A 19,573-nucleotide genomic window follows, 5' to 3' on the forward strand; every position below is an offset into this window, starting at 1 on the left:
TTGAGAGTGGCTTCAAAGTCGAATGTTGTGACTTGCCCTTGTCCTTCTTTTTTTTTTTTTTAACCCCTCGGCCTGACCGCACTTTTGTCGCCCCCCCCTGGGCTATGTGACCCTCTTGTGTTTTCTCACTTCGTGACTGACAGCTACCCATTTCACCTCGCTTTTAATTACAACTCAAGCCCTTTATTTAGCGGCCTGAACTTACTTCAAAGGACACACATTGGCCGCTAAACACTGGACTTCCTTTGCACCACTGTGAATCGAAAGCAGTGAGCTTAATCCTGTAGTGAAGGATTTATCTTCCCCTCCATGCCACTCAAGTCTTTCTAACAAGCCGTTACGCTCGGCTTGTGCGTGTAACGTGCCGTGCGACCAGATGAGAGCTTGCAACATGTGAGCCACTTTGAAGTGCGCACCTGTTGAACGCCATCGCCGATTCTTCTGATGATGGCCACGGCAGGCTGTGTTTGGAGTGTAAACATCGCAAAGTAAGGTTCACAATCGTGTCATGCGCATCACTGTGCTTGTTCTGTGGCCACACGATCCTTCAGTTGCTGCGCGATCGTTCGGCTTTCCCGACTCGGGTTACGGATGGGAGAAAAGAATCACTCAATGCTAGGTTGGTGAGTTCATTGAGGTCATAGTAGGAGTGTTTCATTGAAGGATAAACCTGCACTGTACAACCTGCTAGGTTATTTTGAAGTAGGGATGCTCGATACCACTTTTTGTGCAGGCCGATACCAAACACCGATACCTGTAGTACTTTTGATATATAAAATGCCATTGAAGACAATGTCAAGAAATTGTGGACCGACGCCTTTCTTTCTGACCTAGATGATCTCAAACTGACGCAGTATAGCGCCAACTACTGCCGGGGAGGACTTAATCAATTTTTATTTTTTTGGGAAGGACCAAACACCGATACCGGTAGTACTTTTGATATATAAAATTTAATTGAACACAATGTCAAGAAATTGTAGACCGAGGCCTTTCTTTCTGATTTAGATGATGTCGAACCGACGCAGTATAGCGCCAACTACTGCCGGGGAGGACTTACTCGATATCAATTTTTTTTTAGGGGGGGCTTAAGTGGTGTGATTTTCAGTACTTTTCCCCAAAGTTGTGGGAAAAAAAGGACAACTATCATCCATTGATGGAAAAATAACAATAGCAAAAGTGTCGGCTAATTATGAAGGGCGCTATTCATATTATTCAGATGCTTGCTCTGCTCCCTCCCTCCCTCCCCCAAGGCAGTGAAGAGTCCCTTTTTGTCCCCAGAGGGTGATGTCAGCGTGGCCCATTGAAAGCAGCCGCCCGTGTGCTCCAAGATGAATGCCCCGGCACTAAGCACAATGGCCCCAATTTGAATAGCACGCAGATATATGCCAGATCGGGCTGCAAACAAAAGAGACAAGGCTACTCTCCGCTCAATTCAACCGTCTTGTTATTTTATTAGCGTCATAAAACTGTTTCGACCATTTATCCCGGTTGAAGTTTTCAAGTGTTGATGGAATTTGAAATACACGCAGGACGCGAGGGCATGGCTTCGTTTTGTTTGTTTTGAGCAAAGCTGTGGCTTGTGTGTCCGCCGGCAGATCTACACCGACTGGGCCAACCACTACCTCGCCAAGTCGGGACACAAGCGCCTGATCAAGGACCTTCAGACGGATGTTGCGGATGGCGTGCTGCTGGCTGAGATCATTCAGGTCGTCGGTAAGAGAGACAACTTTTGAATTGTTGAAAGGGGATCTGATTCACTTTCACACCACATTGTTGTGATTTGGAAATCACGATTACACTCTCAGTTTGGAGATGATGTGTAAAGGCTAAGTTGAGAGAACAAAAGTAGCTTACTAAGAATTATTAAAATAACGTACATTGATGACAATCTATAGATTTAAAAAAAAATCCTAAAACTTCTGACAGTGAAATCGATTTTGATACTTAGAAGAAAGTTAAAAGAGGAAAAAAGTTGCATGCAGCATAACAGCTAAATGCGGCTTCACCATGTTTGCTTTGAATTCTGGGCTCCACTAATTGACCCGAGTTTGTAAACCTCAGCGCCTGACTGGGTTTATATTGATTTATAGATCAGTAGCAGAATTTGACGACGTATTTTACGACTCACCGGGATCCAGTGCAAAGCCGTTTTACTGAAACAAGATGTGTTGACGTGATGCTTCTCTCTGTGAAAATGACTTGTTACATTCTTCTTTTGACCTTCACCCCGTCCGTGACCGCGTCAGTCCTCTCAGTTCATCCGTCGCTGTCATCTCGTCTGCCGCCAGCATCCAGTCTGAAGTCCGCCGACCGTAACTCAGCATCTCACGGCTCTTAAACACTGACGCGATATTTTGAATGATTTATCGGGCTCCGTTTGTCACCCAAAAGAAAGAGTGGCACTCTTTGTCGAGCGTCTGCACGTGATTCTTTTTTTGAAGAGTTTTGGAACAGTCTCGCCAGCGGAGCGGAGAATTGGGTACGCTGTTTGCGCGGCGCATTTTGATGTGGGTTGCTTTGGGGTTTCTGTTTGCTTGACGAATGGTTTTGATCTGAATCTGCATGTTATTCTTATTCCAGCAGTCACACTGATTCGAAGAATGTTCTGTAGTATTCCCTTCCAGTTAAACGGCACCAAGGAGGAGTTTCATAGACGAATACATACCGCCCCAAGATCTGTTTCAAAATATGCTTTTTTTCTCATCAATGAATGTAGTAATTATTAAAAAGCAGTCAAAGAATACTTTTTTAATTTCTTTTATTTATTTTATTTTTTTATTATTTATTTCTTTATTATTTTTATTTATTTGATCTTAAATGAGAATATGGAGAGACCCCATTCAAATTCAAGTCAAGTCTTCATACAAATAATTATTTTATTATTATTTCTATTTTTTATTTATTTATTATTTGTATTTCTTTAATTGATCTGAAATGAGAATATGGAGATCCCATTCAAATTGTAACACTGTCAAGTCTTCATACAAATAATTCACGGCAACAGCAATATTTTGGGTCTGGTGGGTTTTTGCCTGCTCCACTTGGGCATTGTAGGTGGTATGTGGGTGATTTGGGATTTGGTGGACCCCCTCGCGGCTGCTGCGCTGTTGGCACAGTTGTCGCCGCTGAGCTGCTGAGCTGCTGGTGGCGTCTCAGCTGCTGCGGGCTGGGCCTTTAATGGACGGAAGGAATCCCTGACATCACGCCCCCGCCGAGAAAGCAGCAGTGCATCCTCGGCGGCCCCGTTCACATTTGCCCGAGATCAGATAGAGTTTCAAGTCCCGGAGGGGAGGCGAGGAGGGGTCCCGGTCATCAGCTGGAGCACCTCTGCTCTCCTCATTCAGCTTCAGAATATCTAGAGGGACACACGGACATCTTTACGGGGGATAACAGGGAGGACGCCTTTCATTCTCTCCTTTGACTTCTCTTTCTTTCTGTCCGTCCTCAGCCAACGAGAAGATTGATGACATCAATGGCTGCCCCAAGAGCCGCTCTCAGATGGTAAGTGATCTTTTGATTTGTTCTGGCAGAGCACTGTGAAGTTCACCTGCGAGCACCTGCAGCGGCTGACAGAACTTGGGCTGGCTCGCTAAATGTTATCCTTTGCCGTCTTGAAGGTTGCTGCCCCTTAAAACGAAAACATTGATTTTTGTTTTGTTCTTGCTGGAGAGAATATTCCTCCTGTTTCCTGTGTAAGTCCAAGCGGTTGTACATTTTGCGCGCGATGACATTTAAGATGCCCCGATTCCAGCATTTTTGCACTTTTGGGTCCTCGGCGGGGAAATGAGACGCACGTGATGCCTCTATAAATTGGGCCAGTGTGCCAGCTGAGGGGGCTATTTTTGGCCACCAGCCAGACTACTGAAGCCTCTCAAAGCACCAGAGAGGAACCAACACACACACCTCCATAGTTAAGAACTGAAAAGGGGGCAAAAGCACAGCTGATCCCGATGCCCTCTTTGTCATTGAAATGCACACATATACGTGACCCCGTCCGTCTATAGTTATCCCGTATCTCATCGCTCAAATTCTCTTTCTTTTCTATTTATGGATGTCACGGTCCAATTCCGGTCCTTTGTGTCGTTGCAATTAATATCATCATTAGGAGCAACCTCTTAAAGTGGTATTCTTGTGTTATCACAGAAGCCATTGTTAATTAAATGTATTATTATTATTATTATGTTCTCTTAGTCACATTGGATAATGATTCAACCTGCTATTTATTGTGGAATAAAATAGAATAAAAAAAAGAAAAAATAGTCTTGATTTTCTGAACCTCCTGAACTTGGGTTTATTTTTTTTTTGAATATTAAAATATTCTTTGAGTTCCAAATATGTGTAGATGTCAGTTTAAGAGTTTGTTCGCATGTTTTGATTGTGGGATGTTTGCAGTAAACAGCTCATGTCGTAATGTGAATGAAGCAAGTTTATAGTATGCAAATGTTTGATTTGTTTTTAGTTTTGATCCTCTTGAAACTCACACACGCCAGCACACACTCCACTCACGCGCGCATACACACACACTCGACTTAAGGGTTTGGTTGGCAGTTGTAATTGTCGCTGTGCAGAAGGCCACAATTGCTGAACTCGACGTCCTCCATCGCTCTGGGGCTTGAGCTTCAAAAGCGACTGCCAATTAGCAACACTTAATCTCTCGCTCTGTCAAAATGAATAAACATTGAATTATGTCCAGTCAATTGAATTAACGTCTGATCTCATTCTTACACTAAATCATTGTCTTCGGACAAAAAATCCCCAAAGGCAAAAATATTGGGACACTTCTAAAGTACCGCAAGATTGTCGAGCAACTTGTTTGACTTGATGAAACGCAGAGACAGACAAAAAAAATGAAGATGAACGCGTTTGACTTTGTATCAGGGTGAGCTTTCTGTGGAATGTGCGACATCTGCCAGCCTTTCAAACAGCTGCTCTGGGGTCAGAGGTCACAGACTGACGACGTGGGTTACGTTACTGTTTCCACTCAAGTTGGGGGCCCACCAGCATTGCGCTCGTTTCTCTTTTCATCCTCTTGTCAAGATCATCAATGTAATTGATTAATTCACTATCAAGTGACTCAAATCTATAATTCACTTTTTGCAATTAATTCTATAATTCACTTTTTGTCACTGATAAACAGCCTGGAGGACGACCATTCGGAAAGAAAAAGATTGTGTCTTTCTTTTGGTCCACGTGTTATTTACGCCGTTGGTAAACTTTGATCGCAGCAAAATTACTGGCTGTGACTTATTTGTTTTATGGTTCATTGCGTGACTGCAAAGGTCAGCAATGTGTGTGCGCACCTTAATTTATGTTGTTCTTCTTACTTGCCCGTTGGCTCTTGGCTGAGCCTGACGAAGGCGTGTTCAGTGCGTAGCAGCATGACCTTGCTAGTTTTTCTTTTATCACTCTGTCCTTTGTGGAGTTTCTACAGCGATTTGAATGTGATTTATTGTAAGCTTTATTTTTGAGTCATATTTTGTGACCTCCGGTAATAAGCGCCACTGTCCGAATTGCTAAGTGTTCTTTTATGCTGACATTGATTTTGTGTGTGTGTGTGTGTGTGTGTCTCCTAATACAGATTGAGAACATTGACGTCTGCCTCAGTTTCCTGGCAGCGAAAGGAGTCAACACTCAGGGATTGTCTTCAGAAGGTAAAATGATCTAAAGATGATTGTTGGAAGGTCGTGTTTGTGTGTTTTGGTATTGGACTTCAGGAAGCTGTCAAAGCTGATGGAGATCCTACTAAATTAAATTAATGATAATAAAAAATAGATATCTTTTTTTAACGTGGCACCTTTTCTGTCATGTGACCCTCAGAGATCCGCAATGGCAATCTAAAAGCCATCCTCGGCCTCTTCTTCAGCCTGTCCCGGTTCAAACAGCAACAGCAGCAGTCCCAGAGGCACAACCCCCAGCCGGCCCCCGCCCCGACATCCCAGCCTCGCACCTCGCACCCCGTTTTGAGCCAGCAGAGCAGTGCCCCGGCTCAGCTGAGCCAGTGTCCGCATGGGACTCCCGCCCCCGCAGTCCAGAAAGCAGCACAGGCCGAGATGCAGTCCAGGTGAGGCTTGAGGGTCCAAAATTCTCTCCACGTAAATTGCAAAGTGAGCGAATGGTTGTAAACTCACTGTCTTGATCCTCGCCATCACCATTTCATATCTCTCTCTCTGCTCCAACTTCTTGCCATTTATAAATGTGGACCTGACCTGTCTTCCTCTTTGCCATATCTCTTTTCTTCTCCTCTAGGATTGGCTCTCAGAGTAAACTACTCAAGTTTTCCCTTGGTCAGAAAAAGACCTCTAGGTTAGCCTCCACTGCACTTTGTTTGCCCCCAGTGTGATGTTTTTCTTCTTTCCTTGTCTGTGGCGAAGGGCAGTCGCTACCACGAGCAGCATCCAAAACGCATGCGTGCTAGCGTTAAGCTAAGTGAGACCTCGGGGCTACATTTTCGGACTCCTCCGTCTGTCTAGCGGCATGCCTCATTTGGCGAGCTTGCTAAATGGGCTGTGGAAGACCTTTAGATAACCCTTCAATAATTGTGCGTCTGCGTGTGTGTGCTTGTGGTGGTTGGGGGAGGTCACAAGCAACCCCCCGCCTCCCATATATTATATTAATAATTAACAGACTGTGTTGACAAAGTGCATCCATGGGGTGCGTCATTCAAAAACAAATTCCGATTTTTGCATTTACCCAAAAAAAAAAAAGAATGCATGTTTTTTTATTTTGCATGCTGCCCAATCCTCATTCATTTTGCATCGCACCTGCACCCGGATAAAACCAGCTCCCTCAACCCATGCAATTACTCCCTCTTGTGGTGTATATGTGGACTACAAGACTAAGATCAACCTGTTTGTTTACATTGTTCACTGTTTTCTTATTTCTAGAGGCAGCTCAAATATCTCAAAATGATTTTAAATGAATTCTCTGCTGCATGTATTTAATCAAGATAAGTTTGACATTCATTCCAACATTTTCTATCGACTCGTTAATTTTTGAGAATGATTTGATATATGTACTGTTGAACATGAGGTATTTTGGTCATCATTGTTTTTTGTTAAAGAAAAAACCCCAATTATTCTTAACATTCTCAAATTGTATTTTTTAAATCGGCACCCAGCAATTTGCGCATCCTGCTGTAGTTCAAGCTTTATGATTTCAGATTGCTCATGACATCTTTTTATGAGAAAGCTTATTACTTTGCACGTACAGTCAGTCAAAGGCAAGTCGGAAATGAGAGATTTAATAATATGAATAAAGCGCTTGTCTGCATCATCCCGACAGTCTCAGAATGATGTCACCGTGATGAATTAACATTTCATTATGTCCTTGCTTGCTCTCGTTTGGATAAATTGAAAGAGTGCCACCTCCTGTTTGATTATGGATGTGTCATCAACTTGAAGTTGGAACACAGTCTCATTATTAGTGTGAAAAGAAAGAGTGAAGGTTTTGATTCTAAGCAAATCACCCCGCCAAATCTAAAATGTATGTTAATTTTCTTTCCATATGAATTAATTTCACCTCAATTTCTTTCACACTTATCGGGTCCTCGTCAGACTTCCCGGCCCCTCGGCGAGGGCGTCCACTGCAGGCGGTGACATCGCTCCACGAGGCTCGGTCGGCAGCGCCGGCAACAGACGCAGCCAGGCCTTCAACGACAAGACCAAAGGCAGCTCGCAGCTCAACAGAGGTAGGCGTCTACTTTTTTATTTGACTCGCTCGAGTCGTTACACTGAGATATGGATTTAATTAAAAGTGCAAGCGATATCTGCTATCTCATATCAGCCATAAAACATTTTCTTGTTATTGTGTGACTCCAATCTTCTTTAATTTAACTTGCCTGTCGTTGGACCAGTCTTTAAATCGATTCTATTGCCACCCGCTAGGCCAAGGCTTTATTTAGATTCTGTTAGTGTTAACAGTGTAAACGCATTACCCTGCATTAGACGGGGAAGTTCTGACCGTACACGGGACGAACATTGTACTGATGTCAAGTTTAGTCTGTCCATGTGTTAAATTGTGGGAAGGAGTCATACATGAAAAAATATCGCAGCATGGATTGGAGTTTATGTTAAAAAAATGATTAATATGCGGGTGGCTGCATTGCTATGGAAATATGTTCAACCAAAGTTTTAATGGAGTATGCAAACATTGCAGAAGAGATTGGCTAGTGTTGGAAAATGAGAGCTGCAGCTTTGATTGGCAGCACGTAGGATGGTAATTATTGGTTGGACCTCATCCACCCCCCCATTGCTCCTCCACTTTGACATGATGCCAAGCCCCTCCCCCTTCAGCATAGCACGTCGCCCCTTCTCAGCCTGAGGATGTCTGGTCATGCTTTGGCACTCTGCTGCCCATCTTCTCTCTCTGCTCTCCTTGGACATCTTGCAGCACTCATGAGGTTGGTTCACTTACGCTTGTAGAAAGTTCTTCCAAAAACTTTGGAGCGTTGGCAGCAGGTTGAGTCAGTTTGACTGGTTTGTTGAAACGTTTGTGACTCGTTTGAAGTTGTCGTGAATTGTACAATGCGTGTCGTGAGGTGTCGACACCTGCAGCTTGTATCGGGTCGCGTGACATTGGATCCGACACCAGAACCGACCGACTCACTCACACCTTACAAGTGAAAGTGGCCGGTTTGAGTTTTCGCCACACCGCATCAACGCAAAATGACAGAAAGTGGCTGACAAAGAGCAGTTTGTGTTAGTGTACGTGCACACCGATGTGTGTGTCTTAATTTGTCAAGCTGGTTCGCTTGCACAATGAAATGAATGGCCCCTTGATGGGCTGTAACATCACTGTTTGAGTCTATTCATGTGGAGGAAGGCTTCAAAGTTTTTTCCGTCTTGGCACAAAGGCTGCCTGTCCCTCTCACTTTTGGGGGCACAATAAGTGAGCGGTGAGAGAAGGAATCTGGAATGATGATGAGTAGGCGAGCACCTGCAATCACGAGCCTTGTGTTTTGTGCCTTGAAATGTGGATGGAAGTGAGATCCATCGGTTAATGCACAGGTGTCAAAGTCAAGGCTTGAGGGCTAGATATGGACCGCCATATCATTTTAGGTGGGCGGCAAAGACAAATTGTGCATCGAATTCATATGTCGATTCCGAAATTTCAAATTGTTTTCACTTTTAAAAAATAGAGCTATTGTTAGCAATTTTTATTACCATATGTTTTTTTAAATAATTTTTATTTTTAAATATTTGATTTGAATATTTCATTTTTAAATATTTGAACTGTTTTTATTAGTCTCTGTTTTGAAAACTAATTATTCATCAGTTTGTTGTGTAGCCTATATTAGTATATATACAATATGAGACGTTCATACATTTATTTGGTTTGACAATTTTAATGGTTCTATTTTTTTGTCAGACCAGTTCATCCATTCATGGAATAATTGGATACTTGGATAATTGGATTATTTTGTTTATTGTAAAAAAAATTCCAACTTGTCTCTATACTTTTTTCTATTTCAAGGCAAGATGGAAGCCAAGCTAATTTAATTTCTCACGCCTCTTCTGCACGACACCTTGTTTATTTATATAGTATGTTTTTGTGACCAGGATCGGTGCCCAAATGACTGTCGTTTCGTGACCAGAGCGACCACAAGAGAAGCCGGACCGCCACTGGCATCTAAACACTGTCAGCCGATGCTAACGCTACTTGTGCATTTACTGCTTGTGCGCAACAATTCCGAGGTCCGCCATTGGTCCGGCCACCGACCTTGTAACGGTTTGGAGATTATACATAAACACTTTGGAGTGTTTGAAGTCGCCGGACGGTTAGCATTTGCATGCAGGCACATGTTGGCACTTACATGAAATTACATGCTTTGAACATAGAAAGAGTGCGTGAGACAAGAGGTCGGAGGAAATAGCTTGGAATCATCCATTTTTCGTTTCCCCACAGTGTCGTGATAATATCCGGACGTCGTGGGAGGCTGGGCGAGAAGCGTTTTGCGATTTGCCCCCAAACTACCATTCAGCTGTCATTTTCAAGTCTTTATTTTAATTTCTAACGACCGGCGTCTTTAAGTTGTGTTCTAATTATTTCAACATGTCTTGGGAAGTGATATGTTTATTTTCGAGCTTTTGCCCCAAAGCTGCTCAGGTTCAGGAGGTCACTGACCTAATTAAGGGTACGTTTCACTTTTTTTTTTGGGAGGGGGGGGCTTCCGCACACTTATTTGTGCTGATGTGGCAAAATGTGCACACCGCCACAGTTGTCATTTTCTTGTGTTATGCAACCCTTATCTGTAAACCTTTTTTTTTTGTTGATCATTGGCGAGTCTCCTTTATACTCGGCTGCTTAACTAGAGCAGTCCTTGACATCGGCTTCAGTCATGACAACAGCCGTTTGTCCCAATGTCCACAATCCGGTCCCAGGATCATCCCATTCATGGAGCGCACGGACCGAGCCTTCTGACCCACATCAAAGTTTCACTCCTCCCAACCTGGCTTTCCAGTGTCTGCCTGCTCCATAATCACAGCTTGTGCTCTTCTCATTTAGCCGTATCCAGTGGGATGCCACTGATTAGCAACCTGACCCACTTTCGCTATCGCTAACTGGCGGCATGGCTAATTGGGCCCTAAACACTTTCTAATGGCTGCATTGTTTTTGGGCTGCTCTCACTAAACAGAGGATGGGAGGAAAGCTTCCAAGCGTGTGGCTATTATCAATGAAGGTGAATAAAAAGAACTGCGGAATCTGATGAACAACAAGTGGGTCAAATGTTTGGTGCGGTGTGCAGATGTTGACTTTGTTACACAGTGTGTGTATTGATGCAAAACAATACTTAGGAAGGATTATAGCCAACACGCCCTCCCTTGTGCTCTGCCGTTGGTGTTTGAATATTCAAATGTTGCTGCCAGGGGAGGCTAAGCTCAGCACACACACACAGACGACCTATGCGGCCCCAAGCACAACATATTTCTCTCAGCCAACAGATTGCAGCTATTTGTTTTAACTCTGGCACTTCTGGGTAAGTTGAGTCGAAATGCTGTCCAAACTTTCTTTCCTACGTTTGACACCGCTGATTTCAAAGCTTTTCATTCTTCCCTAAGATTTTTCAAATGGAAACAGAACGGAGAGACGCTTAATAAAAGCAGTCCATATAAGTGCAAAGCCGAGTGAGGACAGCGACTTGGCCTGCTTGGCCAGACTTGAAAGCACTTGAGACTGCTCTTCGTTGTTTTAGATGGGATCCTGTCATTGTTAGTGTAAAGGGGGCTTTAACACTTTTGGTGGCTTGCGCAAAAGAAAATAATGGCATATTTGGGAGCACCAGCTCGGGCCACCTCCAGGCCATATAAGGCCAGTGTGAGTAGAGGGTGAAATAAAACTGCCCTTCAGCATTTGTTCTCGTCTCATCCGCACTTTTTCTTTCCATGTAAATCCTCTACAGTGTTTTTATGTGGGTTTTTTTTCAGATCCCTCAGACGGAATGGCCTCTCAGCCATCGCTGATAACAAATGAAAACGCGGCATTGCCTTCGGTGACTGTCGGCTCCTCCGCCTCCTCCGCCACCTCCGCGTTGATTCCCCCCGCTTCGTCGTTGCCCTCGACCGCCATTCCCCACCCCGGCAGCAACAGCAAGCCCTGGCGGAGCAAGTCCATGAGCTCCAAGCACGCCTCTCAAGCTGCCTCCTCCACCAGCGGTTCACCGTCCGCCATGCAATCAACAAAGCAGGACAAGGAGACCTCCTCTAAGGCTACTTTGGGATCTGAAGCTCCTCCTAAGGTTGTCACGCAAAAGTCAATGTTAGAGAAGCTTAAGCTCTTTAACAGCAAGGGAGGCTCTAAATCCTCCTCCTCGTCCAATGGAGGAAGTGACAACGCTGCGCCTGGCGGGCAGGTGGAGAAAGCTGAGATTGGCTCAAATACCGACCCCTTCGAGGAAGATGACGGCAACCTCCGCCCGGGAACCAACGGAACCTCTAACGCCACTACTGCCAGCAGCCCCAAAATTGCCTTGAGAGGAATTGCCCAGCGCACTTTCAGCAGGGCTCTGACTGCCAAAAAGAGTTCCGCCAAAGGCCCCGAAAAAGACAAGGAGCGGGCCAAGGAGAAGGAGAAAGGGAAGGAAGTCGGGAAACGTCTCTCCATGCAGGACAGGACAGAATTCAGGGGAGAGGAGCTGAAGGAGGAAATAGCACCTGTTGCTGGAGACATGGACAACACAAACAAAAAGACCTCAAAAATTGCCAGCTTCATTCCCAAAGGGGGGAAAGTTGCCAAAAAGGAGAGCTCCGCCTCTGCACACAGCGGAATACCAAAGCCAGGAGGCAAAATCCCAGGAATTGGCGGCAAAGCCTCTTCAGCGGGGACGAAAGAAGCCGGGGAGAGACCACGAAGCGTGAAGCTCGGCGGGGGTCCGACCACGCACCGAGGTCATCCGGAAAAGGACAACAAAAGCTCTACCTCCAGCCTGCACGAAGGGAAGGCCGGCTCCGCCCCCTCGCCCGGAGGAAACAACACGCAGAGCACGGCCAGCAACACAGTCAGCGTGCAGCTACCTCAGACCCAACAGCACCACACCCACCCCAACATGGCCACCGTGGCACCTTTCATGTACAGGTGAGCTGTTGGAAACAGGTGGGTTGCACCGTTGTGGGTGGCGCGGCTCAAAGCAACAGATCAGTTTATTTAGTATATAGGCCTTAATCGCAAAAACAACTTCACATGTCCACACTTGACAAAAATGACACATGATTGACCGGCATTTGGGACTAAGCATTCATATTGAACACCGGTCACAAGACGGGAAACACAGCAGATTTAATTCTTAATCAGGTTTATCCGTCTTTATTAGCGCACGGGGTCTCAAATGCACCGCTTTCATATGTTCCTGTAGATCCCAAACTGAGGGTGAAGAAGTTGTGAGCAGTGAATCCAGCTCAGGAGGAAGAGGCGGGGATATTGCCTTCAGCAAAAACAACCAGACCTCCATCGAGGACCTTTCGGGTTGGTGACCACGTTTACAGCAGCCATTTTGTTTTTTCTTTCATTTTTTAAATCAAGATGTGTTCTGCTTGTTTTCAGGGGAAGACCCGGAGACGAGGAGGTTGCGGACTGTTAAAAACATTGCGGACCTGCGCCAGAACTTGGAGGAGACCATGTCCAGCCTGCGGGGAACTCAGGTCACACACAGGTACGCTAGTTTTGAATACGGCTAAAAGCTAAACAAGCTAACGGGTCTGAGGGTGTGACTGATTGACGTCATGGTCATGGCTTTTCTTGTCTGTTCTGTCAAGCTTCATCTGAGGGGACCTTTGACTTTGATCGCCGACCGTGTCTTTCATGCTGTCTTTGATCAAATGGTTTCGCTCTAATCTCATTTTCTGCCACAGACTCTCGACCTCTGTTCTGGCCTCACATCTGTTTGTTGACGCAGCTGTCCAGATCTAGTTTAGTGCTGGTTTGCTTTTCAGTGCTTTATGTAGAATTGAAAAACTTTGATTCAGATGTTCCTTCTGTCTCCTCAGCACCTTGGAAACCACTTTTGATGGCAGCGTCACCACCGACATCAGCGGCGGTGGCAGCAACAGCAGCGCAGGGGGGAAAAGCATCTTAAGTCTCACCTCCGCCAGACCCTCCTTGTCGTCATGGCGACTGGGTCAGTCCAGCCCTCGCCTCCAAGCCGGCGACGCCCCTTCCACGGGGAACGGATACGCCGGCCGCGTGGCAGGTGGCCAAGCTGGACGCTACTTGTACCCGGGGCATCTCAGGCGGCAGCTAGCCGGAAGGAGCGGGGGCCTCTGCGGCGGGGACCTCGCCGACAGACCCGGGGAGGACGTGGACCTTGATGGGCTCGCCGTGGAGGTCACCGGATACATGAGCGATGGAGATGTTCTGAGCAAGAACGCATCTCGCACGGATGATGTCACCAGTGGGTGAGTGGATTTAAAAAAATCTTGGCATTATATAAATTGCCAGCAGGGGGCGCTAATGTACCTTGCTTACTCTTCCTGCCTGGGATCCAAATGTTACTTGATCCAGATCCATTCATTCTGTATTACTGAGATCCCACAAGTATCCAGTCTCATCCAAAGACAGACATATTGATAACATGGTTATCTTGCCGTAGGCTAGTGCCCATGTTGGAACAAGCTTTTTTTTCCCCAAACTTGGAATAATAGAGCCACGACTAGCACATCTGTAACCATATACAGTAACTGCACAATTCAAGTACAGCTCTACAATTAAATGGCTTACAATGGGTATTGGGAGAAAAATCGTTGTGGGTTTTAAACTGTGTACCTGTACAGAGTGTGTGTTAGGTGGGCGGATTTTCCCTGAAGCGTAAACATTTCTACTAGACACAGACTGACTGCTGCCACCACCCCCTTGCAGCCTGAAGGCTGTTTCGCAGTTAGCAATTTCACAAGCATGGTAGCATCCACTAACTGGTTCTTCTGCACTGAGGTGGCATGTTTACACAGGAAGGAGCGGCTGGCCATCTTTATATCTCTTGTAATATAAATGTAGCCAATTGTAATTCGGATGTAAAGTTGACAACAAATTACTACAATGTGAAAGAAGTTAAATATCTGTTGTTCAAGAAATTGCCCAATGACTATCCCGGTTTTGTATCAATGTTTTATTAGAATCTAGACATTTGTATGGACAGACAATAATAATAATACTGACAGATAAATAGACAATAATAATAATGCAAGTCCAGATTTTGTTCTAATCTGTTTTTAACTAATTAATAAGTAGACGATCCATTAATTTGATGATCGATTAGTACTTGCAGATTAATTGATTAATCGTTGCATCCAGCGTTAAAAGCTGAGAGATGAATTGATAATTGCTTTTCACCCGTCGCATTTCAAAAGCAGGTTCTTAGATGTCCTGCACGAATCGCTCAATTGATTTTGCATCCCATCCCAACTTGACTGATGGCATTACACGTAGATAAATCACCGCCCCTCCCTCCCGGCTCTTCTGGCCCTTTGAGCACTTTGACAAACTCCCCCGCCGTCCCCCAAACAACCTTTTTAGCTCAGGGCTAAGTTGCCCGATCAACCTCTATGATCCCTATCCCTCCCCCTCGCTCTCCTCCTCCTTCCCCTCGCTCTCCTCGTCCTCCCCCTCCCTCCCCCTCCTCCACCTTTCACAGACAGACACAAGCGCGTGTGTAGCCGCATACCAACAGAACTCGCCTCGCACACATTCAGCCCGCACGCTTTAAAAAGTCTTGCTGCACTCACTTATGATATCCACTCTGTCCTCACCTGATTTTTTTTTAATTCAAAGAATGATAGATCTAAATTGAAGCGCAGAATTTATAACAGACACAACTTTAATTTGGAGATTAACACTAACCTGGACACGTTTATCTAGATTTGGACTCATCATGTTTGAAGCTGAAAGGTACGTCTTATCATCATCATGCCAACTTGGGTTACTTTGTGTTGGATTAACGGCTTTGTTTTGGAGAGCCGCTGCTGAGTCAGCCCATAAACGGTCTTGTGTAGGCACGTTGCGCCTGTCGTGGGTTACAGGTTAACAGGTTTCTCAGACATGAATGAGTCTCACTGCTCCCTCTGTGTGTTTTGGGATGTGTATTGATGTGCCTGTGTAGCTGACAGCCTTCTCAACCTTGCAAGACTGTCTGTTATTTCTGTAAGATCAAAAAGTAGTGTGTTTTTATTACTTTTTAATATTATTGTCTCTACTGTAATATTTTTTGCCAGCAATCCAAAAGGGAAATAGAAAAGTGTTTGCGCTCACTCATAGCACCCCTTTGAAGCCTTATGGAATTGTCGTCCCGCTCGTAAAATATTTTATTCTGTGTGCATACAATGTGTTGGCTTTAAGATCTTTTAGTTGACTCGTTTTTTATTTTATTTCTTATATTTTCTTATTTTATATTTTTCTTATTTTATTAACTTATTTTATTATTTTGTGTTTTATTTTAATTTTCTATTAATTTATGATCTTATTATTTTGTATTTAATTTTAAAATTTTTTTTTTTTTAAGTTTTGGCCACACAAAGAAAACACTGTGTACCCTCTCACTGAGATTTCACACGGAGATGAATGGGAAAGAGTTCTAGTGTTCAAAATCTCCCTGGGATTATTTTTCTACTCACTTAACTGTAAAAACACGATCATCAGAGTCCCACACAGAAAGCTTTCAGCTAGCCAACGGTCCAAGCTCAATTTAAATCAGCAAACATTTGATTGAGTTACACCTGGGAGAAATGCGTCAATATTTAGCTCCATTAGGAGTTTCCTAAATGGGCCAATATTTGGCGGATTGGTCAATGTTGTTATAGTTTGACGACTGCCAATGTTTGTGTAAGTGCTGCTAACGGTCACCCTCCAATTTAACGGTCAAATCAGAATCCTTCTCATGAAATGAATGCTTGGATTATCTACAGTAGTGCTTACTGGATTGTTGTTTTTTTTCCTTTGGCATCATCGGCCGTCCAAATATTCCTCGAGCTCGTTGACGGACCACTGTTGTTTTCTGTCAACCGCTTGAGAATTATACATTCGAGCGTTTGTTCTCTTCACTGGCGCAGAGATGCCAAATGTAACAGACATGATGAAGTGAAGCTCTTCAAAGTCCACTTGAACGTCTGTGTTGAATGTGATTTTGCGTGTGTTTTACAGCTACATGACGGATGGAGGTTTGGGTCTGTACACGCGCCGCTTGAACCGACTGCCTGACGGCATGTCGGCCGTTCGGGAGACCTTGCATCGAAACGCGGCGTCCGGCCAGGGAGATGCCGACAGGTAAGACTCCAGTACTGATCTCTGATTGGTTCAAAAGTGGTCTGCTTCAATGTTGCTATGTGTCCATCAGTTCCTCAAGTCACGGGGATCTTGTTTGTTTGATTGTTCTGACCTCAAATGTCTCTGCTGGTTGCCTAGCAACCGCTCAGCAATGTCTAGACACTACAAAGTCATCACCCATGGTAATTGGTTAAAGTTTAGCGTTGCTGCTAAGGGGAGTTGTTATTTTTAAACAGTCTCAAGACAACGCTCTGGCCGGACAGCTTGCTAGATAGATAGATAGATAGATAGATAGATAGATAGATAGATAGATAGATAGATAGATAGATAGATAGATAGATAGATAGACAGACAGACAGACAGACAGACAGACAGACAGACAGACAGACAGACAGACAGACAGACAGACAGACAGATAGATAGATAGATAGATAGATAGATAGATAGATAGATAGATAGATAGATAGATAGATAGATAGATAGATAGATAGATAGATAGATAGATAGATAGATAGATAGATAGATAGATAGATAGATAGATAGATAGATAGATTATTGAGGCAAAAAAGGCAATGTTTTCTGTTAATAGTTTCAGGTGTTGTAAGCTGTCCCCCCGCCCCCTAAGCTATAAATCCTCAGGTGTGGCTAATTTCCTGTCTTTGTGACTTTTGACCTCTGCCCCGTAAGATGGCTTTTACCATTACACACACAAACACACACTTAAAGTCTTGCACAAACGTTCACAGTGAACTCCTCCTGTCCACAGTTGAGCCGTAACACCGAGTGGCCCGCAGCTCACCTTTCATCTTTGCTAGCAACTTCTCTCTTTGTTTTTCCACGCGGCCTCCATCTCTCGGCCTTCATCTTATGTTTTTCGTATGACTGATAAGGAGCGGGAAGAAACAATGCTGTAAAAGTCAAGGTGTCGGGTGGTGCGATGGTATTGGGGCAAAGACCTTGTGACCCCTGAACCAGGAGGGCACCGGCTTCAAAGGGCAAGCTCACAGAAAAAAACAAAAGTTGGAAAGGAAGCAGCACTGATTGCACATCTTGTTTAAATCTTACTTGTAGCTTTTGTGTTGTTGGATAACAAATGCAACACCGATTTGCTGAATGATGATGATGAAGGGAGGAGGAGGAGGGCGTCAACATGGACCGAATATTGAAGGGGGGAGAGGTGATGGATAGCCTCAAACGTACGTATATTGGACCATTTTCAAAGGGAGGATAGGGTGATTAAACTCGCAGCTGAGTTCTAAACCAGTCCAGGCTGGGCAAGATTGACATTATTTTGTCTACCCACATGATGCGGAGAATCATTTGATTGTGAGTAGGACGGCTGTTTATAATTCTTTGCTCCAACCGTGAATGATGGTTCATTGTCAGAAATGCAGGTTGTCTGCCAGTTGCTCTTCTCCTCACCCCGTGACGGAACTTTTTATCTGCAACACCTGCAAAAAGAGCTCAATTTGCCTGTGAGCAAGAAAAAACTCAAAAGGAATCTCTTACGAATATCCATCATCTGATCAAGTCATCAAATCTTTAATCAATTCCATCTAAGGAAGGCACATTGTGTTTCAATCATTTTTAGTTGCCTGCCATCGTAAATATGTTTCTTACAATTATGTCCATGAGGACATTCCACAAATGGAAGAGGGAGGACACCAAAACATTGAAGACCGTTTGTCCGACAGATGTTGAACACTTGACAATGCTAATAATTTCCACCCGCAGGAGTTGAGCAATGCCCAAATGCTGTTTTGTACACTTGGCCTGCTTCTCCTCCTCTGTCCTCCCACAACTCACCTTCACCGCATCTTCTTGTGGACCTTAGCTCGAGTCTGTCTTCTCACCTTCTTCTCCCCTCCAGTGTTGTTTTAATGAGCGAGCAAACGTGTTCCCTGTAGAACGTGAAGCCTGGAGTCATACTGTAGATACAGTTTGTGAGTCAATACTGACCTCGGCTGCTTTTTCAAGATTTTTTTTTTGGAAATGACAGATTGGGCCAACTCTACGTCATTGAGCTTGAGTGTTAATATTTGCTCTTAGATATGAGCAGCCTGCCCATTTCTCATTGTTGTAGCAACACAAACACAGGTTTTTCCCCTTTCTTTGGAATCCGAAACAAGCGGCCTCCAGCCGTCAGAAAAGCTGCAGTCGTTCACGTGCGTGTCTGAGGCAGCGATACGGATTTCAGTACGAGCTGCCAGGTCGACCGTTAACTGTTCTCCCAAAACACCCACTCAAACCACCATAGTGTGGGCTGAGCTACAAGGCTATCATTTGGCTGCTTTGGATTTTGACAGTCTAGTCGTTGCAAGAACACCGTTAGTAGGGATTCTTTTGTTTATCGTTACATTATCAGATGGGACAGACTCTCACTGAAAACTTCATGAGGTGGTTGACTGAACCTATTTCCGCCATCCTGCTGTGTGTTGATAGCACAATGTTTTTTTTTTTTGCTAAGCCGTAAGACCTGTGCTCAATAGTGAAGTGGAAAAGTTTTTATTGTTTTGTGAGCCGTGCAAAGCAGATGAGCATGAAAGAAGGACGTTTGTTTTTATCCACAGCAGCACAACTGCTTGTTATTTATTATTCGACCCTCAGGAGTCCAAAACTATGGATCACAGATGTGCGGCTCTGGATGGGCCTCCATTCTTTTACTCGGGCGACGTTTGACGATTTATATCAGGGGTGTCAAACTCATTTTTGGCGCATTATACTCAGTTTTATTTTGGACCATTATGACTGTCAACGCCTCATATTATATGCAATATAAGCTACACAATAAATGGATCAATAACTAGCTTTGAAATCAGAGACTAATAAA

At 44.4% G+C, this 19,573-nt stretch overlaps 1 protein-coding gene across 9 annotated transcripts in view; it reads left to right on the forward strand.

The window, feature by feature from the left end:
• The window catches only part of nav2a (neuron navigator 2a), an 82,371-nt gene that overhangs the window by 44,942 nt on the left and 17,856 nt on the right, over window positions 1-19,573 (forward strand). For 6 of the 9 annotated variants that reach the window (XM_037246506.1, XM_037246501.1, XM_037246502.1 and 3 more), the window contains 11 exons: window positions 1,596-1,713; window positions 3,449-3,501; window positions 5,579-5,651; window positions 5,818-6,061; window positions 6,247-6,303; window positions 7,554-7,687; window positions 11,424-12,570; window positions 12,848-12,957; window positions 13,036-13,144; window positions 13,479-13,886; window positions 16,621-16,743. In XM_037246506.1, coding sequence (XP_037102401.1) covers window positions 1,596-1,713; window positions 3,449-3,501; window positions 5,579-5,651; window positions 5,818-6,061; window positions 6,247-6,303; window positions 7,554-7,687; window positions 11,424-12,570; window positions 12,848-12,957; window positions 13,036-13,144; window positions 13,479-13,886; window positions 16,621-16,743 — 2,576 coding nt within the window. Of the gene's footprint in view, window positions 1-1,595; window positions 1,714-3,448; window positions 3,502-5,578; window positions 5,652-5,817; window positions 6,062-6,246; window positions 6,304-7,553; window positions 7,688-8,307; window positions 8,399-11,423; window positions 12,571-12,847; window positions 12,958-13,035; window positions 13,145-13,478; window positions 13,887-16,620; window positions 16,744-19,573 lie in introns of those variants that run through there. The other 3 variants (XM_037246503.1, XM_037246509.1, XM_037246508.1) reach the window with 2 other exon arrangements.

This window comes from Syngnathus acus, chromosome 3, assembly GCF_901709675.1.
Source record: "Syngnathus acus chromosome 3, fSynAcu1.2, whole genome shotgun sequence".
NCBI classification, from domain to species: Eukaryota; Metazoa; Chordata; class Actinopteri; order Syngnathiformes; family Syngnathidae; genus Syngnathus; species Syngnathus acus.